This window comes from Lynx canadensis, chromosome D3 (genome assembly GCF_007474595.2).
Source record: "Lynx canadensis isolate LIC74 chromosome D3, mLynCan4.pri.v2, whole genome shotgun sequence".
In the NCBI taxonomy this organism is placed as follows: domain Eukaryota; kingdom Metazoa; phylum Chordata; class Mammalia; order Carnivora; family Felidae; genus Lynx; species Lynx canadensis.
This window is the reverse complement of record NC_044314.2, coordinates 17,611,797-17,639,780: the sequence shown is the minus strand read 5'-3', so window position 1 is coordinate 17,639,780 and position 27,984 is coordinate 17,611,797. Positions and strand designations below refer to the sequence as shown.

The window sequence follows — 27,984 nt, the reverse complement described above, 5'->3', positions numbered from 1 at the left end:
CCCTCTCTCTCCCTCTCTCCCTCCCTCCCTCCCTCTCCTTCCCTCCCTCCTCTCTCTCCCTCCCTCTGTCTCTCTCCTTCCCTCCCTCCCTCTCTCTCTTCTTCCCCCTCTCTCTCCCCCTCTCCCTCCCTTTCTCTCTCCCTCCCTCCCTCTCTCTCCCTCTCTCTCCCTCCCTCTCCCTCCCTCTCCCTCCCCTCTCCCTCCCCCTCTCCCTCCCCCTCTCCCTCCCCTCTCCCTCTCCCTCTCCCTCCCCCTCTCCCTCCCTCTCCCTCCCCCTCTCCCTCCCTCTCCCTCCCTCTCCCTCTCCCTCCCCCTCTCCTCCCTCTCCCTCCCCCTCTCCCTCCCCCTCTCCCTCTCCCTCCCTCTCCCTCCCCCTCTCCCTCTCCCATCTCCCTCCCCCTCTCCCTCCCTCTCCCTCCCCCTCTCCCTCCCTCTCCCTCCCCCTCTCCCTCCCCCTCTCCCTCTCCCTCCCCTCTCCCTCTCCATCTCCCTCCCCCTCTCCCCTCTCCCTCTCCCTCTCCCTCTCCCTCCCTCTCCTCCCCCTCTCCCTCGCCTCCTCTCCCTCCCCCTCCCTCCCCCTCCCTCTCCTCCCCCTCTCCCCCTCCCCCTCCCCCTCTCCCTCCTCCTCCTCTCCCTCCCTCTCCCTCCTCCTCTCCCTCCCTCTCCCTTCCCCTCTCCCTCCTCTCCCTCCCCTCTCCCTCCCTCTCCCTCCCTCTCCCTCCCTCTCCCTCTCCCTCCCTCTCCTCCCTCTCCCTCCCTCTCTCTCCCTCTCTCTCCCTCTCCCTCCCTCTCCCTCCCTCTCCCTCTCTCTCCCTCCCTCTCCCTCTCTCTCTCTCCCTCTCTTTCCCTCCCTCTCTCACTCCCACCCCCTCCACCCCCCTCCCTCCACCCCTCTCTGCTGCTTGCACACGTTCTCATAGAATGTACGAACACTGTGAAAGTTGAGAATTTTTCTTGGAGGAAAAAATGTGCATCTGTGAGTGTTTCTCTTAAATTGTTTAGTGAGAAATGAAGCTTTACTGGGGATGGTAATTTATTTCAGTGCATTTTGTCTGAGTGAGTCTCTTCCTAGTATTGAATATTGAATAGAATTATTAGATTACTTCATGGAAGAAAGGCAGATCTTTGTTTTAGGTTTTATAGGTTTCCTCATTTGCTAAAAGATTTTGATGAGGAATTACATGAAAATGGCTGAATCACACAGCATTCTGTGTGAAGGGGTTGGTGCATTTCTGTTCTGCAATCAACCTGTCCATTTACCTGCTGTGTGCCCTGCTGGCCTGGGCCATCGACTTTTGTGTTGATAAATTCTCACTCCTGGTTCGAAGCCTTTGTTTCCAGTGCGTGAAGGGAGAAAATGAAAAGCACCAACCATGTGGCCTGACAAAAGCATTGCAGATCTGAGAGAGCTGCTTTGCTTTGTTTCCTTAGGAGTAGGGGGGAACAGAGGACCCCTCTTTTCCTGAGGAGGGTACTGGTGTTCTTCCAGGTGACTGGCCCCTCCGTGAGCTGGCGGACCCCGCCTGCTGGCCGCTGTCCCACTGTGCCCGGGGCTGGCAGGCAGCAAGGCCAGGGCACTGGTTTCCACTCTGGGGGCCTCCGTTCATCAGGGGTGGTGGCTCAGAGTGATGCCCTGCCCACTGCCATCTCGCCTCACTTCCCTCCCCTGCCCTTGGTAAGCTCTCCTCAGTGCCAGGCTCCCCCAGCTGGGAGACGACTTTGAACTTTGACTCTTAGGGAATTCAGGCCACACCTCCGCCAGGCAGAGAGATTAGAATCTAAATCCACTTTTTAAAAACCCCTACGGGATTTCATAACTTTCTAGAGTGTCATTTTCTGCTGCCTAAACTTGACTCTTTGGAGGCCTTCCTTTGCCAAATGTGCATTCCTCACATGCTCGCCTAAACCGATTCTCAGACTGATGGGGCCTCTACACACAGACCACTGGCACGGAGAGGGTGCCGTTGGCTGCCGGGGGGCGGGGGGGACCCTTCCATCCAGGTCCTTTACTCTTATTCCTTCTGTTCTGATGTCCCCCGTGTCATTGTTTTGCTTCAGGTCGGGGGTGAGTTGTAGTAACTTCGAATTTAAATGTCCGGTGCGTAGCAGGTTCGTAGTAATGGTTGCTAAATACGAAGGGCCAGAACCGGTGTGGAAATACAGAACTCACCGCGGCTTGGTCATTTAAGGGATGGTTGTGAGGGGTACAGCTGTAGACTGGGGTTGGCCTCTCCGGACTGTGTGTGTGTGTGTGTGTGTGTGTGTGCGCGCGTGCGTGCATGCAAGCACACATACAGAGGGGCAGCCTGGACGAGGCTTACTGGTATTTTAAGTAGCCCTGGGCACATAGGGTCAGGCGTGAATAGTAATTTGAGTGGTATGAGAGAGCAAAGAGGAGGCCGCGTGAGCACGTGGAGGGCGGACCACGTGCAAGGGAGAGCCCTGGACCGCGGTGACCAGGGTGCCCGAGCGCTCCTGGCCGGACCCGGGAAGGGCATGAGGTCACTGCCATAGGCAGAGGGATGGTGTGAGGCATACTGTTCGCTCCTACTGGATGAAACCGAGGCTAGTCCGTGGGACAGAAGGATGGAATCAGCAAGATTCAGTACATATTGGGTGACACAAAAAGAATCTATTGAGGCATGAATAAAGTGGTTCTACTTCCTCACGAAAACAATTTAATTTGTTATTTTGAAAGTGTAATAAATGCCCTTTGGGAGAATAAAGGGAAGCGAAACAACGCAGACATGATAGAAAATTATACCCAAAGTGGAAGCCTCGCCTGCTCTCGCCCCGCAGAGGAACCTTTGGTAACGTTCGGTGGGTGAGTTTTCCAGGAGGGATTCTTGGTGAGAGTTTAGTGGGGTCCTGCCAGGCCTTGGAGCAGAGGACTGAGGAACACGGGGTCTGTTCAGCTTTCCATGTAGACCCCAGTCACTCCTGCCAGCGTTGCTTTCTCAGAGAGAGAGAGAGAGAGAGAGAGAGAGAGAGAGAGAGAGAGCGCGCGCGCGCGAGAGCGAGGGGGAGGGATGGAGGTTTAGGGCTGGGTTGCCGGAGGAAGGGGGTTGGGTTGGAGACGCAGATCTGGGAGTCCTCTGCTTTTAGAAGCCTTGTTGGCTGTCCGCACACATCCCCCTCTGAGTTTTCCCTGGAGGGAGGGCGCTGCACTTGTCCCTGCGGATGAGTCCGAAGCAACCAGTTGCAAGGAAATCTTTAAAACCGGTGCAAATGGCTCGTTTTGCTCCATGGTGCTTCCTTATTCGTTTTCATATGACATTGTTCCTCTCAGTTGATCGTGCTTCAGAATCACCAGGGAGCTTGCGAACACGGATCGCTGGGCTTCAGCCCGGAGAGTCTGATTCTGGAGGTCGGGGTGGGGCCTGAGCATTTCCGCCAAGTTGCCAGCTGATGCTGGTGCTGGTCGTCAGGGATCCACACTCTGAGAACCACGGTCCTCCCCATGGAGACGTCCAGAAAAATTGGTACTCCAAGAAGATGCTCCATGCCGGTTCCTTGGCTTCTTAGTCCATGATCCTGTGTAGAATCGTGCAGGGAACTAGCACCTGTCCAGGGTGGGAGATGCACAGGTCGTGTGACTGGTGTTAGCGCTCTGTGACCGTGAGCAGCCCTTGGAGGGTGGCTCATGTTCTTCCTTTGTCCTCGGGGTTCTGGGGGAGAGGAGATGAAATGAGCCTGTCCAGGCCGCGGGAGGGGCCTGGGTCCACGCCCCGTAGGTTGGGATGGTTTACATCAGAAACTTTCTCATCCTCTGGATGAATCGGTATCTGTCTTCCTTACAGTCTCTCATTTGGTAATAATTTTAAAAAGTCACCCTCATAAATATAACCGGCTCTTTGTAGCTGGGCCTAAAGAATAGCAGAGGCTTTGTAAAAGGTACAAAGTGTGTCCCAGGGCCTGTCGTTGAAGAGATTTAAATTACTAGCGGGGGAGAGGTTGACATTTGTGTCTCCTAAGGCGCACGTTGGGAGATATGAAGGAAAGGCAAGTCTGTAAACATCATCAAGCGTCAAGAGTCGAAACCCAAGTCCCAAGTGGTTGGCCTTGAAATTCAACATTAATTTCAAATAACCAAGAAATACAGCATCCAGCAGAGGTCGATGGACAAAAGAATGGAATAAAAATTCGGTAGAAAATCCTTTAAAAAAAACCCCACAACAAACATGAACGTGAGATGTGGGCCTTCAAAAGGGGCCATAAGTCCAAAGAAAGTTCCCTGAAGTGAAAACTGTACATCGTCGGTCCTTGCTTTGCACGATTCTGTGGTGAATGAACTCGGGTCCGTGCAGGGCTGGAGCAAGGCCACGTGGAACCCTCTGCCGTTCTCTCGAGTAGAACTCCCTTCCAGAGCGAGAGCCCCGCAGGATGAGAAGGGAAACACAGGGTGCGGTACCCACAAGGGGCGGAGCGATGTGACGATCACAGCTCCTTTTAATACCCGGTAAAGTCCCAACCACCATCTGGAGCAGGGAAGCCGCTGCCAGGACAGGATGGGTTAAGTCCAAATACCGTTCGCGGTGTGCCGTGGGGCCTCCTGTGCGTCGGACGCGGTTCTGACCCGGGAGAAGTGTGTGTGTAGACGTGCGGGTCGAGGGGTACGAGCAGTGTGGACGGAGCTGCCTCCTTTAGGAATTTCTCTCCTCCCAGGAGAAGTCCATATTTTGACGACTCAAAAATAATCAAACTTCATAAAATATTACGGTGAAGGGAATGTGTTTCAGGGGCGCCTGGGTGGGTGGCTCAGTTGGTTAAGCCTCCGACTCTTGATTTCGGCTCAGGTCTTGATCTTTCGGTTCCTGAGATCAAGCCCCACAGTGGGCTCTGTGCAGCCAGTGAGGAGCCTACTTGGGATACATATATTCCCTCTCTCGCTCTCTCTGCCCCTCCCCCACTCACATTCTCTCTCTCTCTCTCTCTCTCTCTCTCTCTCTCTCAGATAAATAAACTTAAGGGGCGCCTGGGTGGCGCAGTCGGTTAAGCGTCCGACTTCAGCCAGGTCACGATCTCGCGGTCTGTGAGTTCGAGCCCCGCGTCGGGCTCTGGGCTGATGGCTCAGAGCCTGGAGCCTGTTTCCCATTCTGTGTCTCCCTCTCTCTCTGCCCCTCCCCGTTCATGCTCTGTCTCTCTCTGTCCCAAAAATAAATAAACGTTGAAAAAAAAAAAAAATTTAAAAAAAAAAAAAAACCTGTATTTCAGGGGCGCCTGGGTGGCTCAGTCGGTTGAGCGTCCGACTTCAGCTCAGGTCACGATCTCGCGGTCCGTGAGTTCGAGCCCTGCGTCGGGCTCTGGGCTGATGGCTCAGAGCCTGGAGCCTGCTTCCGATTCTGTGTCTCCCTCTCTCTCTGCCCCTCCCCCGTTCATGCTCTGTCTCTCTCTGTCTCAAAAATAAATGTTAAAAAAAAATTAAAAAAAAAAAAAACCCTGTATTTCAGGTGATCTTTCAGAGAAGTAGCACACTGAGTCGATCTAGCACCCTGTTATTTAAAGGATACCTTATCATTCCTGTTTGGTTTTCTTTTTCCCCCTCCAAAAGGGGAAATAGCATTTGTAATATTCTGGTGTTGCGTAGTTGCACATCTCTTTGAAGCACTGTAAACCCATAAAGTAATTGAGATTATTTTGTAGTTTGGAAGAAGGTTAGAAAGCTTGACTCTGATAGTTTTAAGTTTAAGAAGGAGGGAGGATGCCTGGGTTGCTTAGTCAATTAAGCATCCCTGACTCGTGATTTTTGGCTCAGGTCACGATCCCAGGGTTATGGGGTTGAGCCCTGCATCAGGTTCCACGCTGAGTGTGGAGCCTGCTTGGGATTCTCTCTCTCTCCCTCTCCGCCTCCCCTGTGCTCACTCGCTCGCTCACTCGCTGGCTCTAAGGAAAAAAAAAATCAAAGTTAATTCTTTAGTCTTATTTTTTTTTCTTTGAGGAAACTGAAAAATAGAACCTTTCTATTTTTAAAAGTATTATTTTTTTCAAAACACGAGCTAAAATTCCAGTAAGCCAGGAAATAGAATTTCTCAGTCACTATGTTAATGAGTTATTAATGTTGGGATTTGTAATAAAATGGCATTGCTGGATAATGAGGCTTGGCGGAAACGGTAAATCTGATAATGCACGTTTGCACGTTTGAAGGCCGTAAATTCTGCCTTATAACAAGCAGTGATTCTGCCCAGTGCAAAACGATAATCTAGCATGCTTGTCTCCTTTGATATGTGGAGCCAGTGACCGTGAAGATTTCGTCTTCGATGTTACCGGTACGGAATGAACGTTGCTCATGGTGTGTGGCTGGCTTTCAGCCAGGTGACAGAAGGTGGGGTGAGGAATTTGGCCGGGTTCGAAGTAAGGGGCTGCCTAGGAAGGCCTCTGGCCATGAATGGTTGCCTTGTCACCCCAGCATCCGCCGCCTGTGGTTGACATCTGCAGCTCTCTCCTAGGTGTGTGGCCCTGGGTGCTGTGGCTTCTGGAAGTTTCTCAGGGGACGGCTCAGTTCCGTTTGCAGCCTTTCCCTAGGTGTCATCTCAACACTCTCTTGGAGCCGGTGGCTGATGCTTTTCTGTGTTGGTCCCACTTCGCTTTTTGTAGCGACCCGGCTGACTTCGGCCACTCCTCGTACCGGTGACCTCATGCCCTTTTACATCGTGTTCTCTCTTGGAACACGTCTAGTGATGAGCCCATCCTAGAAGTTTTGCTATTCTTTTTTGTTTTTATTTTTATTTATTTATTTATTTATTTATTTTTTAAATTTTTTTTTTTTCAACGTTTATTTATTTTTGGGACAGAGAGAGACAGAGCATGAACGGGGGAGGGGCAGAGAGAGAGAGGGAGACACAGAATCGGAAACAGGCTCCAGGCTCCGAGCCGTCAGCCCAGAGCCCGACGCGGGGCTCGAACTCACGGACCGCGAGATCGTGACCTGGCTGAAGTCGGACGCTTAACCGACTGCGCCACCCAGGCGCCCCATTTATTTATTTTTTTAAGTTTATTTATTTTGAGAGAGAGAGAGAGAGCAAGCAGGGGAGTGGCAGAGAGTGAGGGAGAGAGAGAATCTCATGCAGGCTCCACACCGCCAGCGCAGAGCCCGATGTGGGGCTTGAACATGAACTGCGAGATCATGACCTGAGCCGAAATCAAGAGTCAGATGCTTAACCGACTGAGCCGCCCAGGTGCCCCTTTGCTATTCTTTATAAAAGGACTTTGAAACATCTGGTATAGAGCCAGCTAGCCATCATAAATCAATTTGGTCATCAGGTGTGGAGCAAGAGCAACAAGCAGAACCAAAAGACATACCGATTCCACGTGCTCTCATTTTTCTGTTGCTTATTTCATTCATGATGTTTTGAACCTGGTGGCAAGGAGAGGCATTCTGACGGAGTTAATCTTTTGTGTTTCACTGGGAGGGAGACGGGGATTGTAATTACTGTTACTTGTCTTGGAGAAGTTGCAGGTGTGTAGAAAGTGTTGCGTGATCTTGCCTAAATCCCCTTGGTCTGAGTTCTTGGTTCCTCTCGCGCAGGTCGTCTAAACCCCCGTCTCATAGCTGGGAAGGAACATCACAGACCGTCTGGTTCGTTCTTGCTACCTGACGATACTTCTGGCAAGTGGCAGGCTTTTGCTCTCACTCTGGTGCTAAGCGGCCGGCTCTGGGCGTCAGGGGGCCAGCTACTCTGTCCTTGACCGGGCTTAGCAACCAGAACTTCCTTCCCTCCAAAAGGCGCGCGTGCCTTCCTGCAGCCTTCACTCCTTGGTTTGAGGTTTGCCGTCCGCTGCCTCGTAAATGACTTGGCCTCTGCCACCCCACCCCCTTCCGACAGAACAGAACGAATCTGGTCGTATTTTGTCGTTGTTAAACCAGGTTAAACATTCTTAAGTCATCATGTGACATTTGCTTGTTTATTAACTATCCTGGATTCTCAAAAACATTTTCTTGAGTTAATACGTTTAAAGAGTTTTAAATTAAAAGCAGCAAGAAGGCTGTGCCGTGACACCTGTCCATGTGTCTGTCTGTCTCCCACCCCTCTGGCCCTAGGCAACTAGTTTCTGTCCTCAGAATCAGTCAGTGGTTTCGGTTTCCTGTGTCTTTACAGAGTTTATGCACATGCAAACAAATATCTGTGTTGACATTTGGGCACATCTCCTTTCTCCTCACGTGGAGGGTGCTGCACCCCACGAGGTGCTCTCCACCTGGTCTTTGCACATGACACTACAGCTTGGGTTTGCAAAGCTGTATGTAGAGCGCATTCTCATTCCTACGGTTGTTTAGCGTTCTGTCGTGTAGATTTTGTCCCCAAACACAGCAAAACAACAGTCTTCCCCCTGAGTCATGCAGCTTGGAATTGAACATAATGCTGGCCCAGGGTACAGTATGACGGCATTCTCTGCTCTGGACTTTGAATAATACAAGCGGTTTACTGTCACAGCGTTGAGTCATATTGAGCTTGAGATAAAACCGCAAAGATTTTTTTTTTTTTTAATTTAAATTCAAGTTAGTTAACATACAGTGTAGTCTTGGCTTCAGGGGTAGAACCCAGTGGTTCATCTCGTGAATACGACACCCAGGGCTCATCGTGAAAAGTACCCTCTTTAATGCCCATCACCCATTTTGCCCATCCTCCCCACTCCCTCCCCTCCAGCAACCCTCAGTTTGTTGTCTGTTATTTGAGAGTCTCTAATGTTTTGCCTCCCTTGCTGTAACTATTTTTTTTTCCTTCCCTTCCCCCATGGTCTTCTGCTAAGTTACTCAGATTCCACATGAGTGCAAACATAGGATATCTGTCTTGCTCTGATGGCAAGATTTCATTCTTTTTCATTGCCGAGTAGTATTCCATTGCGCGCACGCGCGCGCGCGCGCGTGTGTGTGTGTGTACATCTTCTTTATCCATTCATCAGTTGATGGACATTTGGGCTCTTTCCATAATCTGGCTATCATTGATAGCACTGCTATTAAACATTGGGGTGCACGTGCCCCTTCGAATCAGCATTTTTGTATCCACCCCAAAGATTTTTTTTTTAAAGTAAGCTCTGTGCCAAGCGTAGGGCTCAAACCCATGACCCTGAGACCCAGAGTCACGTGCTGCACCCCTTGAGCCAACCAGGCACCCCAAAACCCCAAAGATCCCCCCACTTCTGATGCTCTTCCCTCCTGCCCTCTGCATTGGCTCCGGCAGCTGAGCACACGCACCACTGTAAAACTCCATCCTCAAGATTTGGCCCATCACCCATGCTGATGAAATATTTTTGGATTCTGATCTACTTTTCTGACATTTTATCCAATTGCATATCAGCCACAAATTGGATTTGTAGCTGCCATCGGAATCCTCATCCAAATTTTCCAGGCTCACCATGTTGCCCGGGACGGAGTTAATATTAGAACCCTGTGACATAACACGCCCCTTCGCCCCCACCTCCCTGGAGTTTTCTAATGGTTATGCTTTAGACAGGAGTTAACAACTGCGCACAACTAAGCCTCACCCAACTTCAGTATCCGTTCACCCTCTTGTCGTCATCTTGTCTGGAAGGATATGAGCGCGGTTTGGCCAGAGTCTCTCTCCACTAGGCATGCAGCATACCTTGGAGCAAAAAGGAAACAAGTTCTCGCGTCTTATTCTTGGCAAACCCTACCTGTAGGTTGTTTTCCTGTCCTCGGTGCTCGCAAACTATTCAGTTATTCACTCTAGAACCTTGCTGTGGATTGATGTCATTTTTCCACCCGGTCATTTACTCCCCTCGGGACATGTGGGTGCCAAGCTCTTTTAGTAGTCTTGGGCAGCCGTGCTAAGCAAGCCGAGGGATTGCCCTCTGGCTCTCTGGCTTTGACCGGCTGCACGTGGAGCATTATTCTTGCAGCCCCTGTGATCCGCTGTTCTAGCCCCTGCCTTCCGAGAGCGTCGTCTTTGGCATGACAGCTAATTTTAAAAGCAACGACAACAGAGGATGAGAGAAGAAATCCAGGGCACCGTGGGAACCTTTTGTGGGAGGACCCAACTAGTCTAGGAGCCCGGGAAAGACATTTTCAGAAAACGTGCTGTGTTAGCGGAGGGCTGAAGGACAAGTCGGAGACAGGAACCAAATAGCCACTTGGTGGCTCTGGCAGTGGGTAAAGGTGTCCCCAGCCCAAGCTGCATGATTCATGGTATGATCCGTAGCTTCTTTTCCCTCAGAGTTGGGACATTTGCCCAACCCTTGTGTCTGGTTCCTCTGGGATGTTGGCAGGTTCTCTTAGCCACTTTGGGAGGTGGCTCAGGACAAGCTGTAGAGCCAGGATGTCCCTGGCACCATTCTGGTTCTGCTGCTTCGAGGCCCTGGGTCTCCCAGGCTCCTTCCCGCTGGCCTCAAATGGAGTCAGAAGCATGAGGGCAGGAAGGCTTCAGAGCTGTACCACAAGGGTGGATATTACGTCAGAAGATCTTCATCTCTGCCCGGGAGTCGGGGAGAGTAACCTCTAGAGGATGAAGCCGGGAGCAAATAAGGTATTTGTGGGAGCAAGCCAAGAAATGGTCTGGAGGTGTGTGGTTGCAGAGTTGAGGAACAGCCCCAGCTCCAGTGGAGGCGACTTGGGTGCCACCTCCGGGAGGTGGCGTGGAATTTGGTTGCAGTCTGCGGAGGGGGAGCCTCGTCCTTTTGTGTTGCACGGTGGGAACGGAGCCTGGGAACGGGAGGGCCTGGGCGGGCTGGAGCTCGGGAGACGGAAAGCCTGGAGAGGTTTCTGTTGGGTGCTGCTGTTTGAAGGCCGGTCCGGAGCCCAGGAGCCTGAGCACTTGTGAGTGGCAGGGTCACCCTGTTGGGGAGGTGAGCTCAGCATGCGTTTGGATACTCAAACTAAGCCTTGTTCTCACCAGGCAGGCTCCTGAGTGATTATAATGTGCATTTGTTCGACTTGCCAGCAGAGTAAACATGCCAGTCCTGAGGCTTCAGATCCATGCAGTGGGCCATCTCCTCACTATAAAATCCAAAACTCAACACTAAAATGAGTCATCAACCTTGTTCGTATGTGTCCTCTCTGAGCTTCTGGGAGCCCTTGGTGCACAGATGGATACGAGTCACGTCTGTCTGTCTTCCTTTCTCTCTCTCTCTCTCTCTCTCTCTTTCTTTCTATGTTTTGTTATTTATTTTTGAGAGTGAGAGAGGCAGAGCACAGCAGGGGAGGGGCAGAGAGAGAGAGAGAGAGAGGGAGACACAGAATTCGAAGCGGGCTCCGGGCTCCGAGCTGTCAGCACAGAGCCTGATGTGGGCTCCAACTCGTGAACCGCGAGATCATGACCTGAGCTGGTGTCGGCCACTTAACCGACTGAGCCACCCAGGCACCCCCACAAGTCACGTTTCTGATCCTACGTGGGGAGAGTCCGACCTGGGAGCATGGAATTCACTCCGTGGATTGTGTTCTTGGGGGCCCTTTGTAGCCCCCACTGCCTGAAACCCAGAGTTTTTCCAGTGCCTTCTAGTCAGACTACACATTCCACCAAGGAACCCAGACTCTTCACTCCAGTGGGAGAGGTCACAGTTCTGAGCGCCACGGAAAATACAGAATTTTGGATTTTGAGCTATGATTTTTGGCTTTCAACAAAGTGCAGTTGTTTATTACGATCATTTTTAGAACTATAAACATAAGATAATTCTTGCGTTAGTGATCTTGGGGGAATTTAAACATGTTTCCTGTCTTATGATTCGAGGTCTGGAACAGAAGAACCATTGATAAATGGATTCTTTGAAGACCTTTTACATGGAGCTTTACCAACTCTTCTGGTAAAAAGAGAATTTTTAATTAGTGGAAGAGAATGACTATGCCCTTTGAGCTGGAACTCTTGCCAGCTCATTCATTTCATGGGCACTGTTCAGTGGCACCCTCCTTTCCTGTCTGCACAATCACTGAATTACTGTGGATTTTTGGCATCCAAGAATTGAGTGTTGCTCATGGAGAGCCTCTCTGAGAATCTGTCCACACCTGGGAGAATTTGCATTCTTGCTGTGGTGTACGTTTGAGTCCTGTTCGGTCTGAGGCCCATGGGAGTGGGAACGTCCCTTAGCATGTGACCGATCCCAGCCACCACCCGCCGTGAACACTTCAACCTACCGCCAGCCCCACCTTCTCCCCTTCTTTAGAGATTGATTTTCCAGGTGAAATGGTGCAGGTTCGCGCTATCCACACAGAATACCACGGCCCTGCTCTACTCAGAAGTCAGAAACAAAGGCATCTGTTGTCACTAAAGAAAGAAATGCAAAGCTAGCCCTTGGAAGGCACAGGTCAAAACTGCACGTAGTTGTAGGAGGAGTGGGGAGGGGGCCGCACCTGCAGGAGTCAGCCTAAGCTGTGGCAAGAGACCTGACAGAATCTGACAGGTGCTCCTCCAGCAACAGTCCTGTGTTTGTGGAGCAGTGGATGTGGCTTCCTCCCTCGTCCAGCCGTCTCCTCCCACTGCTCGCCTTCGCAGGCCTCCTTCTGGCTCCCTCTGTGGTTAGCCGTCAGCTCTTAGCCCTTATCTGAGTTTCCTACGTGCCCTTTCCCTCCAAGTATTATCCACATCGCCTTCTCTTAAAGCGACCAAGAACGCCTCTTGGGGGTTTACCTCTCTTCTCGCCCTCTGAATACGTTTCCCCATGAATACTGCGCAAGCCTGAGCAACCTGGTTACGGTTCTGGCCTCATCATCCACACACTCCAGGGTCTTTTTCACACTCTCCCTTGCCCTCCCTCTCAAGGTACCCTCATGTTTCTTCTTTGTCCGAAAGATACGTTCCTCCCTTTTGCTCAGTCTTCGGGGCCTGGCTCAAATGTCTGTTCATCTGAGGCTTGCCCCAACTTTCTGGCCCATTTCCTTCTCCCCTCCTCTTACACGTGCATTAATTTCTCCTTCTGAATTCCTGCGGGTTAACATTCACTGCTGCTATTAAGTTGACCACGTCATCTTGTGATCATGTGTGTGTGTGTGTGTGTGTGTGGTTCTCCCGGCACAAGAAGGGAAAGTCCTGTAGGCTTGAACTCTGTCTTACTGTTTCCATATTCCATGTACCATGCTCAGAGCGGGGTGAGCACTCGGGGCTCGCTGACTACACGGACGTGAGCGCACCAGAGGGGATGAATGGGTGCTGTGTGGGCAGGGGCAGTGAGGAAGGTGGGACTAATGAGGTGGCAGGTGAATTAGGACGGAGAGAAGCTGCCACACATCAACAGCAGCTACTCAGGATGGCGCATAATAGATGCCCAGTAGCTTGCGGAAAAAGGAGCAGTTGAGGTTCCGGTGGTGGGTGTTGAATCCTCCCACTATCGGTGATAAATTGAGGCCGTGGGATGAAGAAGGGGTGAATTGAGAGTTGTTTTAAAGGCGGACAGAAGTTTCACAGCTCCTCTCCAATGTTGTTATTCTTTCCAGAATTAAAAAAAAAATTCAGGGGCGCCTGGGTGGCTCAGTCGGTTAAGTGTCTGACTCCTAATTTCGGCTCAGGTCATGATCTCATGGTTCACGAAGATCGAGCCCCACGTTGGGCTCTGTGCTGACAGCGTGGAGCCTGCTTGGGATCCTCTCTCTGCCCCTCCCCCATGTGTGTGTGCTTACTCTCTTTCAAAATAACATTAAAAAAAATTCACACTGATGATCATGTATCCTGAATTTTCGGGAGTGGTCTCAGTTTGAAATATCGACTGTACTTACAGGGTGCTGGTTCTGTACTTAAAAAAAACAGTACAGCCACTGCACCTGTATTGAACACGTCACTAAGTTCTGTTAATTCTACCTTCTAAAGGCCACTGCTTTTTACACGATAGAAAACATAAGCAACAGTCTTTACTTTTTCACTGGTATCTTCCTTGTCTTGAACGTTGCCCCAGTACATAAGAAAACCTTGACTTAGCCGAGAGATAAATTAGACTGCAATTATTACATGGGATTCTCCACGTGCCTTGATTCTCCATTGCTGTGTTACAGATGCCCCCCAAATTTGTCATTGTAAAACAATGAAAGCAGTTTATCTGGGTGGTTCTGACTCGGGGCCCAATCTCATGGACCGTGAGATCACGACCCGAGCCGAAATCAGAGTTGGACACTTACCTGACCGAGCCAGGTACCCCATGCGGACGTACGTTAAAACCGCACAGTCTGATTTCTGAAAGTTTGTCACCTTGAGCATTAGAATTACAAGTCTGCTCCGTGAGGCCATCCTTTTCCTGGTCCCCGTACGTGAACTTCTCTCAGCGGCATAATGACAGCCATAATCTGGCGGAGGTTGAGGAATTTAGGGGATGCACAGTCTGCAGCTTCTGCAGTTTTCTCAGGAGCCAATAGCCCTGGGACTTGCACTTGCTGAGGATGTTCTGTGTAGGGCTGACAGTGCAGACAGATCCAGAGGATGGAACTGTGAGTTGGGGCAGTTTGCTGTCAACAAGACTATGTGAGCTTGAGGTGGACGTGCCGTCCAGTGTTGGGCTCCTTTCCTGTGACATCCTGTGTCTTTGTCCTCACCACACATATCTTAGGTTTCTGTCCCACCCCTGTGTTACAGGTGCATGATAGGTATGGGTATGTCCGACCTCCACAATTGACTGTAAGCCCCTCAAGGGCAGAGAGGAAGTTGTCTTGATGACTTTTGTGTTCTTCTTGTTTGCTAGCACAGTGCGTGAACATGATGTGCTCATCACATTTTCGTTGAATAAACAGAAGGTCGAAGTAGAGAACTGAGAGAGAGAAAGAGAAAGAGAGAGAGAGCACGCGCGCAAGAAACTAGGAGAGGTAGGGGTGCCTGGGTGGCTCAGTCGGTTAAGCATCCGATTCTTGATTTCGGCTCAGGTTATGATCTCACGGGTTTGTGGGATCGAGCCCCGTGTCAGGCTCTGCGCTGACGGTGTGGAATCTGCTTGGGATTCTTTCTCTTCCTCTCTCTCTCTCTCTGCCCCTCCCCTGCTCATGCATTCTCTGTCTCAAAAATAAACAAGTAAACATAAAAAAAAAAAAAAGGAGAAGGGGCAGCAGTGTGAGGCAGGGGACCCAGCAAGGGAGTGAAGAGGGGAGCAAGTTTAGAGAGTAGGAATCAGGGTGGAAAAGGCAGAGCTGAAGAGGACAGGAATAAGGGATGAGGTCAGGGACGAGAGGAGATTTAAAACGAGGCATGAAATAGGATCTTGGCTCATAACCAAAGCAAGAGCAGGCAGGAGTGGGAAGATTAACGGTTATCTGCTGTGTGGTAGGCACAGCGGGGGCACTTTCTGTACATTACCTTATTTAATTTCACTTCAAGTCGAAGTAAGCTCTATGCCCAACACAGGGCTGGAACCCATGACCCTGAGATCAAGAGTATCTCTCAATGGAGCCAGCCAGGCGCTACAAGCGTATTTACTTTTTTATTTTTTTATTTTTTTTTAATTTTTTTTTTTTCAACGTTTATTTATTTTTGGGACAGAGAGAGACAGAGCATGAACGGGGGAGGGTCAGAGAGAGAGGGAGACACAGAATCAGAAACAGGCTCCAGGCTCTGAGCCATCAGCCCAGAGCCCGACGCGGGGCTCGAACTCCCGGACCGCGAGATCGTGACCTGGCTGAAGTCGGACGCTTAACCGACTGCGCCACCCAGGCGCCCCGCGTATTTACTTTTTTAAAGCAACTGAAGTTAATTGGCCTCTGTGAAACTTCCATATTTCAGTGCATAAAGATACTGATCATCCCTTTACACCAGGGAGTGTTTACTGTGAGCCTGAAAAGTTTACGGGTAATAGTTTGAACTATAAATACACTGCAGAACATGGAAGGTAAACACATAAATTAATTTAGGGGCGAATGACGAAGATGTGCAAGTCCCTGACCTGGGTCTTATCCTTGTCCGCTTGAATGGCTGGTGTATGTGATACCTGGGCTCACTGGAGATGTGTGAGAAAGAATACTATTTCCTAACACAGCTGTCCCCTTTTGGGAGTGAGATCAGCCGCCATTGTGGAGATTAAGGGACAAAATATACAAAGTTACCTTCTCCGAGCAGATTCACAGGAGAAAAGGTCAATTCTAGTAGCTTACTTTGAGTTGGGATTTGAGGTTTATTTTATCACAGGAGCAAATTTGACAGATTATGTATATGATATGGGTAGGCACGGAAATTTGGAAACCACTTATACACCGTTTATATGAGCAGGTGTCTGAGCTGGAAACCACACCATCTTAAGCATGAACCTTTGGAATACCACCTGTTCAGAAGCGGGGACTTCCGCTCTGCCACCCATCCGGGACTTGGGCTCCTTATCTTGTTTTAGGCCTTCAGGAAGAATTAGGCAACGAAGTGGAAAAGAAAAACACACGTCAAGGGCATAGGATCATCCCCGTTGGGCAATAACAACACAAAAGCAATGGATGAACATTCACAGGAAGAGACCCTGAGCGTCGTGAGGATACCTCCGGTTGTTCGGCCTCACCTCTTCTGTGCCTGTGCTTTCTCTGCATTGCACGGTCCAGCTCCACATAATACCTTCGTGGTCCTAAGCCGCCTTAGTTAAATATTTAATTCTACCAGAGTCATAACCAGGGACCGAAATGTCATGCGTAGGTTTTATGAAAGTCATAAAATGCTTCAGAAGGTCCCATTTGCTCGGCTTGGAACCCATTGCATCTGATAAATGAGTCACACACCTGATCATGTGTTTCCTTACAGAACTACGATGGCTGCTGGTCAGTATGCACACTTATTATTTAGAGGAAACAGAGATAAGAAGTTTTTGCTGAAGATCTAAAACTCATGTGTAAGAACTATTTTTAGAGAGTAGCGTTCTCTTTCCTCCTCCCCTGCCCCATAGCCTCAGAGGGAGGTGAAATTTCCTTTGACAGCTGCTTGTAAATAGTAAGTGTTCAATAAAGGCCCTCTCTTCTTTTCATCTCCCAACTGTTGCCTGCATATTATGTAAGAGTGTCCTTTTCACATCTCCCAGCTCCCATATGTGCAGCTACATATGCCTTTGTGAGTTTGCGCAAATATAACTTGTAGGTTTTTATTACGACAAAAGAAGGCTTATTTATTTTAGAGATACAGAAACCTAGATTCCTAAGCTTGTGATTTTAAATTTTTCTTAGGGTTTTTTTTTTTTTTTTTTTGGCATTTCTACAGAAATTTAATTTCCAGACAAAAATATTTAATGTTTCAAAAGGAAAAAATGTAGATAATCATAAAGTTATCCGGTATCCGGAGATAATCACTGCTAATGTCCTTTTGACGGCTTTCTCTGTGCATATATGCATAATAGGTATTTATTGAAAATTGATTGTATCGTATATGAGCGAAGCTAACTGCTAAAGCACCCTGCCGTTTTCAATGGGAACAAACAGTACGGGTCTGTTTCCAGCTCACTGTCCTGGCAAGGTCAGTAGGTGATGGTGAAGCGGGCAGGATGAGGTAGGGATGCTCCCTCCCTCTACATTCCTTTCACGGAGTTTTTCCCCTTCTTGCCTTCAGGATTTTCTCCATTGAGCCAGGGGAAGAGAATGGAGGGAGGGTGAATGGGAGGGTCTTATGGGCCAGGTCTGGAAAATGCTCACATCATATCCGTGCACATTCCACTGGCCAGAACCTAGTCACGTGACCACCTAACTGCAAGGAATGCTGGGAAATGTAGTCTGAGTGGAAAAGGCAAACAGCTTGTTGACCACCTTGCTTATTTCTAACTCAGTTGTATAAGTCAGTTTTTAAAAAAAAAAAAAAAAAATTAATTTTTAGAGAGAGAGGGCATGAGCAGGGGAGGCGGGAGAGAGAGAGAATCCCAAGCAGACAAGCACCGTCAGCACAGAGCCCGATTCAGGGCTCAAATCCACAAGCCATGAGATCATGACGTGTTCCGAAGTCAGACGTTTAGCCAACTGAGCCACCCAAGGTACTCCTTGTGTAACCCATTTTTGAAACTTTCTTTTATAAACCAAGTTGTTTATTTGCAACATGGGCACCTCTCCATTCTCAGTCCTGTGGGAACCCCTCCCATCTCTTGCCAGATCTCTTCCTGATTGGTCTGTTTTTGTTCTTGTTCCCCTGTAGTCTGATCTTGCACAGCAAACCAAGGTGGTCTTTTAAAAATTCAAGTCAAAGGGCACCTGGGTGGCTTAGCCGGTTGAGCGTCTGGCTCTTACCTTAGGTCATGATCTCATGATCCATGAGTTTGAGCCCCGTGTCAGGCTCTCTGCTGACCGTGCATAGCCTGCTTACAATTTCCCTCTCTCTCTCGCTCTCTCTCTCTCTCTCTCTCTCGCTCTCTCTCTCTCTCTGCCCTTCCTGCATGCTCTCTCTCTCCCCCCCAAAATAAAGAAATAAACTTTAAAAAAAATCAGTTATTAAAAAGTCAGCTGTTGTCACTCCTCTGCTTAAAACTTTCCAGAGATGATTGGAATAATGCTTTTTCTATGGAAGCTGACCTTTCAGGTTTCTGGCCCACTGTACCATTCCCTCCACTCTTGCCTCTCCCTTCAATGCCAGACCTGCTCCCCAAGGCCTTGGGACTTGCTGTCACCTCTGCATGAAAATCCCCACCACCCGCATCACCCTCTGTCTCCTTTGGGTTCAGCTCAGGTGTCTGCTCTCCAGAGATGCCTTTCCCGACCAGCAGCCTTTAACCTCCTTCCCCTGGTCCTCTACTTAGTTACTTTTTATTTAGCTCCCATCGTGTCGCCAAAGCACTTACCACCATCAGGAATTCTTGCTTGTTTGCGATATATATTTATATTCTGTCTGCCTTCTGGATTGTAGGTTCCTTGAGGCAGGAACTCTGTCTTGCTCCTGTCTATACCCACAGATAATATGTCTGGCACATAGTGGGTACTTAGTAAACATTCGTGGAATGAGTGAAGGTGGTGACAGAATCTTACGCATTAAAAAAAATTTTTTTTTAATGTTTTATTTTTGACAGAGAGAGAGAGAGAGAGAGAGAGAGAGAGAGAGAGAGCACAAGTGGGGGAGGGGCGGAGAGAGAGGGAGACACAAAATCCGAAGCAGGCTGCAGGCTCCGAGCTGTCAGCACAGAGCCCGACACGGGGCTCAAACTCATGGACCGCGAGATGATGACCTGAGCCGAAGCCAGACGCTCAACCAACTGAGCCACCTAGGCGCCCCATAATCTTACACATTTTTAATGACGGTATTGTAGCTCATCGCTTGGGATTGCCATGCACATCCCTGCTTTTGAGGGACTTCTGCATTTTTTCCCTGATTAAAAGTGATCTTTCGGTGACTATTCTTTTAGTTCTTTTTTTGGTTCGTTTCATGCACAGATCTGTGCTTATTTTCTTGGGATTGATTCCTAAATGAGCATTTGTTTACAGAAAAGGGTGTGTGTACAAAATTTATAAGTGTATGTTACGTATTACCCTTTGTCCTTCAGACCCCCAATTTGTGTCTCCATGTAGTTGAGAGCCCTTGTAAACAGTGTACTTTCAAGAACACTAGAAAGATGGGTGGGACAGGGTGGGGATAGGGCGGTTTGTCTGTATTGCTGTGTCCTTAGATCTCTGAACAGGCACTTGTGCTTAATGAATAAATCACTTTCCATAAGAAAAAAATTCTAGTTATTCCTTTAGTGAAGTTTATTTTTATTCATTTATTCCTACAAATGTTCCCTGACTTTAAAGGGTATGCTTTTGGAAAGTAGGTCTGCCCAGTGTAAGAACATTCACCCAGTGTTGATATAAACCTAGGGGAACCGGGTGTAAGTTGGGCTTATATCTTAGTCCTTAGAATCCAGACAAGATGCAGTTTTGAGCCCCCTGTCAAGTCGGTGGAAAGTTCGGGACACTGCTCAGGATTTTTGAGAATCCCAGGGGCTGTGGGACAGAGACAGTTTCTCACCAGAATTCTTGTCTTTTGCTCTGTGACTGACTGAATGTTGGTTTCCACCCAAGAGCCAGTTCCTGGTTTATCTTCCCCAGCTCAGTCCAAGTGCAAGCCTACCGCTCTACCTGAGCTGGTGGTGGAGGTTGTCTCTGCCTCGGAGACCAGATGCACTGTCTCCTCCGGCCGACACCCAGCGCTGGCCCTGGAGACTTAGCACTTGGCCTTGACAGTGTCCGCCTTCCGTGGGTTCCAAACGAGGTCTGCTCTCTGCCCAGTGGTGTTGGAGGAGAATTGCTGTTTGGAAGTCTTTGTCGTTGGGGGGGGGGGGTGCGCAGAGAACTGGGATGGGGGGGGAGGGGAGGCAGGGAGGCAGAAAAAGTGTGCTCCTCTCCAGCTGTTCCCTGTCCTTATTTCTTGTGAGTGGTTTCTCATTCCCTGGCAGGTAAAATCTCAACCCCTTAGCCAAGGATTTTCTTCTTACCCATGATTGTCAGTTGGTGTGCACTCGTGGGCCGTGAACTCTTCCCAGGTGTCCCGTGAACGCTACAGAGGTGCTAACTGAATTTTGATCCATGCGTGCAAAATGCTTCCGCTGTGGTATTCCTCGAGTCGAGCAGGGAGAGATGCCATTGGCATTGGGGGTGCCACATGCCCTGAGAAACCAGAGAGCCTCAGGCTAGATAACCCCCGTGCTGACAAAGAATCCTTGATGGCTGGTCTGTGATGTGAGCCTAAGAGAGGGGGGTCAGGGCAGTCAGTGCCTGCTTGGGGGAACCGAGGGAAGGACACTTGACCCTTGAGGGGCACTTGACGGGGAGGCTTTGGTAAGCACTCGGAGACACTGCTGTGCTGTCGCAAGGTCCCTGGCTTGTCTCTGTCCTCTCGCGAAGCCTGCCAAGCACATGAAACCCAAACTTGAGTGCAGTTCTCGTTTCAGAGGGGATCCTAAGTACGCACACGTTGAGCAACCTGTTTTTTTTTTTTTTTTAAACCCGATTGTATCTCTCTGCGGTGTATGTGTGTCTGGGGCAGCCTTGTGTCAGGAGTAGATGGTTGGAGGGATGGTCGGAGGGATGGAGAATCCTGGTTCAAGCACCGTCCCCGTGGCACACACGCATGCCCAGTGTGCCGCTAATTGGCCAGGGCTCCTCATCCTCCTCTCTCCGGGTTTTATTTTACCCTGCCTCCTTGGACGTCGTGTACGTAAGCTTTTGGATTTTCTTTCCTTCACCCAGGTCATGACTGAGCACATGGATAGATGACTTTCTCTGTTGCCCCTCGCTGCCCGTGTCCCCAGGGGCTCCAGCCCTGGCATTTCCCCTCCTCGCCTTTCCCGGGCATGTGCTTTTGCATCTCTAGCCGTAACCACCAACTGTGGCTCTACGACCACCAACTGCGATCGCTCCCCAGTCTGACCACACCAGACGTCTCTCCCGTTTTCTTTGTTCTCCCCCCACCCGGTTGTTTCATAGACACCTTGGATTCGACTTTTTCCTGCCTTTCAGTTCATGTTGACACTTAGTGACCCAAAGCAAAAACTTGGGAACAGTCCTAGACTTCTGCCTACCCTCCCCCTTTACCCCCCACAAGCCATCTCCTTTCGCCAGAGCGTCTTAGCCCCTAACTACTTCTCCAGCCTGTGCCTTTGGGCTTGGGGGCCATCACAGGGTCCTGCACTGTTGGCCTGGCCGTACCCCCTTAGGAGACCTGGAGCATATTCGTGTCCATATTTCAAGACCTTGTTCAACGGCCAGTGCGACAGGAACTGCTTAGGACATGTTGGGATGAATGACTGTGCCGGTGAAGGAATGAATGAGTGATTTCTGAGATGGGTTGAGTAGACTTCCATTTAGGGTGATGCTTTTGGTTTTTTGTTTTCGTTTTCGTTTTCGTTTTTTATTGGAGCCAAAGGATTATTTTCGCTTGTTCGTACCAACGTTGTGATCCTGTAATTTTGAGGAAATAATGTACAACATGAAATTTCTCTCTGTCTCGGGCCACGCACACAGATGTATAAACCTCCACGGAGGAATTATTTATTAAATTTACGGTACCCTAAAGCACCTGGGCATTTATCTAGGTGATTTCAAATGTGCGTTTATGTTCTTGGTACCACTGGGACATCTTTCACTGGCCCACATCTTTGAGCTGCATGACGTAGTTTGAATTAAACTTAGGCTTAATTAATCCGAATGCTCTAAATTTCTAGGGTCATAGGATTTTAAGTCTGGACTGTTACCTTTTGAACTTCAGCGGAAGGAGGAATCACCTGTGCTTGAGTCGATTGGTGCTGTGTCCCAGTACGGGTCTAAAGAGGAAATCATTACCTTTGGATATTGGGTGAGGCAGTGACCCATTGAAAGTCCATTTCTTAAACTTTTTTAAATTTTTTTTCCCTCCAACAGGGCGAGTCACGTATTCTCAGAGTGAAGGTTGTTTCTGGAATTGATCTCGCCAAAAAGGACATCTTTGGGGCCAGGTATGTTTGCTTTGTGTTTGTTTGGTTTTTGGTGTTTTGGGTTTTTTTTTTTTTTGTAGGCTTCTGACGAGTTCGGCAAGCACTTTCCAGACTCAGGCGTGCATCAGAGTTACCTGGAAGCCTTAAAAGAGCTGGGCCCCACCTCCCGAGTTTCTGATGGAGTAGGTGATGCTGACACAGCCAGTCCAGAGACCGTATTTTGTGCAGGTTCCTAGCCCTCCTTACGGATTGATTTCCTGGGGGAGCTGGATTCTGATATCTGTTTTTCTCAGTAGAAAAATAAAGTTTGGGAACACGTATTCATTGTAATACATTCCTTTAAAAAAGAAATCCCAATGTATTCATATTAATACGTTCCTTTAAAAACATCCCAAATTTAGGGAGACGTGAAGGTGTTGTTTTGTTCCCAGTAGAACTGGGTATTCTTTGGCGTGTTATAATCAGAATTGAGAGATTTGCTGATGGGAGTGAATTTGGTGATTTCTGTGCCTTTTCTGGAAGCACCAGCAGCCTGGTCTGTCTGGGTCTTAACTTTTTCGTTTTGAGTACTGTGCCTGATGATCCTGAGTCTTGAAATCAGCTCTTTTGTTCCTTTGCTCTCTGTAGTGTTGGGTGGAGTTATTGGACTAGTAGCAGAATGAGGTTAGAGCCATTTAGACCTGGGATTTGAGCCAGACTTGGGGGAACAAAGACCTATGGAACTTCAGACGTAGAGGAGACACTAGAGACGTTCCAGTGCGACTCGTCTGTTCTGTGGTTGACACGACTTTATCCAGAAAGGTTACTGCTTGCCCAGGTCTCACGTGCCTGTAGTGCTGGAACGGGCCCCCTGCCCCCTGCTCTGTTCACGATGGGGACCCTGTGAGGCTGAGCCATGGGGGCTGCGGTGGCTTCTGGGGACAGTTAATTGTGGCCAGAGTCCTCGCGTTAGAACATTCATTTCAGGGGCACCTGGGTGGCTCAGTCGGTTAAGCGTCCGACTCTTGGTTTCGGCTCAGGTCATGATCTCATGGTTCGTGAGTTTGAGCCCTGCGTCAGGCGCTGCGGTGACAGTGTGGGGACTGCTTGGGATTCTCTCTGCCTCTCTGCCCCTCCCCGGTGTGCTCTCTTTCTCTCTCTCTCAAATAAACTTAAAAAAGAAAAAAAAAAGAAATTTATTAAAAAAAAAATTTCATTTCATCCTGTCAGCCCCCCTGCTTGTTGCCCACAGTCACCTTCTGGCCTCAGGACCTCAGTGTGACACTGGTGACTCTTGTAACAAGGCCTCGTTCTGTCCAGCTCACCTCATCTTCCTGCTCGCCCAGCACAAGCCCTTCCCTGCCATTGGTGGGCAAACCTCTTTATTTCCCGTCCCTCCCCGGTGTGCTCTCTTCCTCTCTCTCTCAAATAAACTTAAAAAAGAAAAAAAAAGAAATTTATTAAAAAAATTTCATTTCATCCTGTCAGCCCCCCTGCTTGTTGCCCACAGTCACCTTCTGGCCTCAGGACCTCAGTGTGACACTGGTGACTCTTGTAACAAGGCCTCGTTCTGTCCAGCTCACCTCATCTTCCTGCTCGCCCAGCACAAGCCCTTCCCTGCCATTGGTGGGCAAACCTCTTTATTTCCCGTCCCTCCCCGGTGTGCTCTCTTCCTCTCTCTCTCAAATAAACTTAAAAAAGAAAAAAAAAGAAATTTATTAAAAAAAAAATTTCATTTCATCCTGTCAGCCCCCCTGCTTGTTGCCCACAGTCACCTTCTGGCCTCAGGACCTCAGTGTGACACTGGTGACTCTTGTAACAAGGCCTCGTTCTGTCCAGCTCACCTCATCTTCCTGCTCGCCCAGCACAAGCCCTTCCCTGCCATTGGTGGGCAAACCTCTTTATTTCCCGTCCCATCTTCATGTCCGTTTTTAGTTTTTCCCATCCCGTGAAGTTAACTACAGTAGCAACTAGAGAAGTTGTTAAAAATACATAAAGTTGATGCAAGGATAATATCTGTGAAATCTTTAAAAAAAAATTCTTTTAAGTGTTTATTTATTTTTGACAGAGAGGGAGAGAGAGACAGAGCATGAGCAGGGGAGGGGCAGAGAGAGAGGGAGACACAGAAGCGGAAGCAGGCTCCAGGCTCCGAGCTGACAGCACGGAGCCCGACGCGGGGCTCGAACTCACGGACCGCGAGATCATCACCTGAGCCGAAGCCGGCACTCAACCGACTGAGCCACCCAGGCGCCCCTCATGAAATCTTTTTCAAAACATCCCCATGCTTCTGTGTGCCTCAGATGACTAATGGAGGGTTAGCTATCTGAGCCGTCACGCCAACCTCGCGTACACGCACTGACACCTGCCCCGTCGCTGGTGGTGTGGGAGGGAAGCACATCTCACCTGCGGGCCCCTTCTCACCTGACCATGGAGTCGCACCGAGTGGTTGCCCTTGTGCCTGTGTGAACGCTCTAATATTTGACTTGTCTGTGTCTTACTAGATTAGAAACTCGCAGGAGACTGAGACCTCTCACTTTGATTGCTGACCCTCTAGAACCCCAAGAACAAGACTGGGCAAATTGCCTTTTAACTGAAAGACTTGCACGCTGACCAGTAAACTGCGCTCTTACGTCAACAATGTCTGCTGCTCTCACTCTTTCCCATACATGTTATATAGTTTGGAAGGGGAAGAGGTTGGGTTTGGAAACTGTCAGCGACGTTCATTTTGATTGTTTCTGTTTTGTTTTTACCAAAGCCCTGCGTAAAAAAAAAAAATGAAATGGATTCAGATTGCATTTCTCAGCCTGTTAAGAAGATCTGAGGTTAGAAATTGGTAGTGCGATGAGGCTTTAAATCTTAGAAGAGCCAGACGCACCCGAGCCTTGAATTTTTACCTTTTATACGAAAAGAGGCGGCATCGTTTCTTTGCAGCGGGGTAAAAGGAATTACGGGGAATACCTCAAGATGTGCATTGGAAAGATAGGCACAGATCTAGTGCTGATAACTCCTCTCCTTGCATGGTTTGATCTGCAATTGCCTGTGGAATAAAGTCCCAGGCTCCTGTTAAGGTGTAGGATTCGAGTCCTTTTGTGACGGCTCATGCCAACCTGTCTGGTCCGGTTTGCCCCTTACTTCGGCCCCACCCCTGTCTGTCCAGATTTATCAGATTTGACTGCTCTTTCTGATGGCAGGTTAATACTCTTCCTGACGAATGACAAAAGTTGAGCCACTGGATGAGCCATTGGACTAGATGACTGTTTGGGTCTCTCTAAAACCTGAAATCGATTGGCTGAATACTTCTTAAAAGCAGATTGCGAGAACTGCCCATTGTATTTGATAGCGGCTGACCAAGCTCTTAGAATTAAGTGAATGCCGTAAGGTAATTTGATTTAGAAGAGATGCACTTTGCTAAGTAAGATTTTTAAGGTTTTGTTTTGTTTTTTTTTTTTAAACTTAGAATATTTATAAGTTTCAAACTGTATTCTTCAGGTAAGCTTGTATCTCAGGATCTCTAACTTTTTGTCATAGGCTTAAGTAGTAACTGAATAGGGTCATTTTAATACAAGTTTTAGGTCTACCTTCCCCCTTTTCCTCGATTGTGATCAGTCTTCGTTCGAGGTTACTTAGAATCATCTAAAACCGTAAAGTGGATCCTTAAAATTGAGCTATGCTGGCTAAGACAAACTCACTGTAGAATTTCCTACGGAAGATTTCAAGACTCTCGTTTCTGTATTTTGTGCATGGAACTCTTAGCGTCAAGTTATACCTGTGGAGGTTGCGGTCATTTTTTTCTTTTGACTCAAAACGTAGAACACACACGAACCCAAGGGCATTGGAAAGATGCGGCAAAAAATCCTTGTCTGCTAGTGACTGAGACTGATGGGGACTTACTGCCACGGTGTGATAGCTCTGTGACGCCACCTCGCCTCAGTTGTCTATATTTAAGTTGTTAACATTTGGCTACATGGGCCCCATCAATTTGTTTTAATCGAAGCATTCAAAAGTGAATTCTAGACATCATGACATCCAGCCCCTAAATACATCAGCCTGCATCTCGAAGAAAGCAGCGTATTCCTTTATAGCCACAATGCAATTTTCACAAAATTACCAATAATTGCCTAAAGGACTCTTGTCACCTTTTCCATTCCCTGAATCCCCCCAGCTGTCCCTACAATGCCTTTTACAACTGGGCCGTTTGAGAGCAGAATTCAGTGGAGAACTGTGCGTTGCGTTCAGTTGTTAGGTCTCTTAAAATCCGGTTCCTGTAGTATCCTTTTCCCCTTTTCCGTTTTTAAATGAACCTGAAATCGTCAGTCGGTTGTCTCGTCACATTTGATTGTTTCCTGTTGTAGCATTTAGTGTCCTTCTCCTGGGTTTCCTGTATATGAGCAGTTGCGTGGAAAGGCTTGATCAAATTCGGTGTCCACACTGGGGACCGCAATGGGATGTTGTCTGCTGAGGAGGAACACAGCGTCTGGTTATCCTATAACCAGTGGTGCTAAAATAAAAAGGAACCCGGGTTTAATGTGGGGCCAGTCTGTTTCGTCCACTGTCACTACTTTTTCCCCCAGGTGACTGGCAAGAAATGGGTGAGCGATGTTTTGGCTTATACACTGTATACATGTAAATTTTAGCTATTAATTCACCTTCTCCAAATAATTAGGAATTTTTTTTGCCTTTTTTTTTTTTTTTAAACCTTGTACAAAATAAGTTTCATTTTACTCAGTGGGGAGACCCTGAGGCTCCAGGTACCTTGAGAGCCCCCTCGATATACTGGAAGGACTTCTAGAACGTCATTAGGCCAGAACTGGCCAACTGTTGGTCCCTGTGGACTAGACTGAACTCACACATGTGCTTATGAAGGGTCCAGGGAACACTAAAGGCGAGTAAAAATCCCGAGCCAGCATTTGGGAGATTCCGTATCAAAAATCCAGATTCCCAAGGTTTCTGGAAAATCTCGGCAGTCTAGACAACACGAGGTGGCACAGCTGGAGCCATCTGCTGGACACACTCTTAAATGGGGCCGTGACCTTTCGGCCCCCCAAGGAGCCCACATCTGTCGTATTCTGTGCAGCTGGCCGCCTCCACTGGCATAACGAGGGCCCTTGAGGGACGGGCCCGTGTTTGGTTTTGACCCCCGCGCTGCTGGTCTGGAGCACGTAAAGCTGGTTGTCCCCCCACCCTTCCCCCCGTGGCACACGCACCTCCTTAGGTGGGTACAGGGCACCTGACGCTCTGCGGAGACCGCGTCTGTGATGCGCGGGTGCAGTGGAAATGCGCCTCGTCCCCGGGCCTGTTTGAGCAGCCTTAGCTCTCTGGGGCACCTCTGAGAATCACAGCGTCAACACTAACGGCCTCTGGGCCGAAAAGTATTTGCCTTAAAACCCCTGCACCTAAGAGCTCACACGGTTACTCTTGTGAGAGCCGCAGAGAATGTCCCGCCCGAACACCCCAGAACCCTGATGGGACTTGCCGGGATCTCCCCCTCCCCCTCCCCCACAAAAAACCTCCTCTTGCCCTGTGACAAGGACACAGCTCTTCGTGCGTCCGGGTTTACCTCCTGGTCTCCCGAGCGCACGGATATACGCGACGTCCCTATGAAGTATGTCAGGGGTGGCCCGCACGCCATTCGGGCCACGCGGTTTCCCAGAGGGAAACGTCAGAAGTAGCAAATGGGTCGGCGTGCAGGGCCGGCCTGTTTGTGTTCTGCGTTAGGCCCTAAGGCTTGCTCTGCCGCAGCCAGTGTCATAATATTATTTAGAA

General features: G+C 49.1%; 1 protein-coding gene across 1 annotated transcript in view; it reads left to right on the top strand.

Moving 5' to 3' along the window:
* Positions 1-27,984, top strand: part of NEDD4L (NEDD4 like E3 ubiquitin protein ligase) — a 344,746-nt gene that overhangs the window by 86,199 nt on the left and 230,563 nt on the right. Inside the window, 1 exon segment of the mRNA XM_030335978.1 lies at positions 22,190-22,263. Within this exon segment, the coding sequence (XP_030191838.1) occupies positions 22,190-22,263 (74 nt within the window).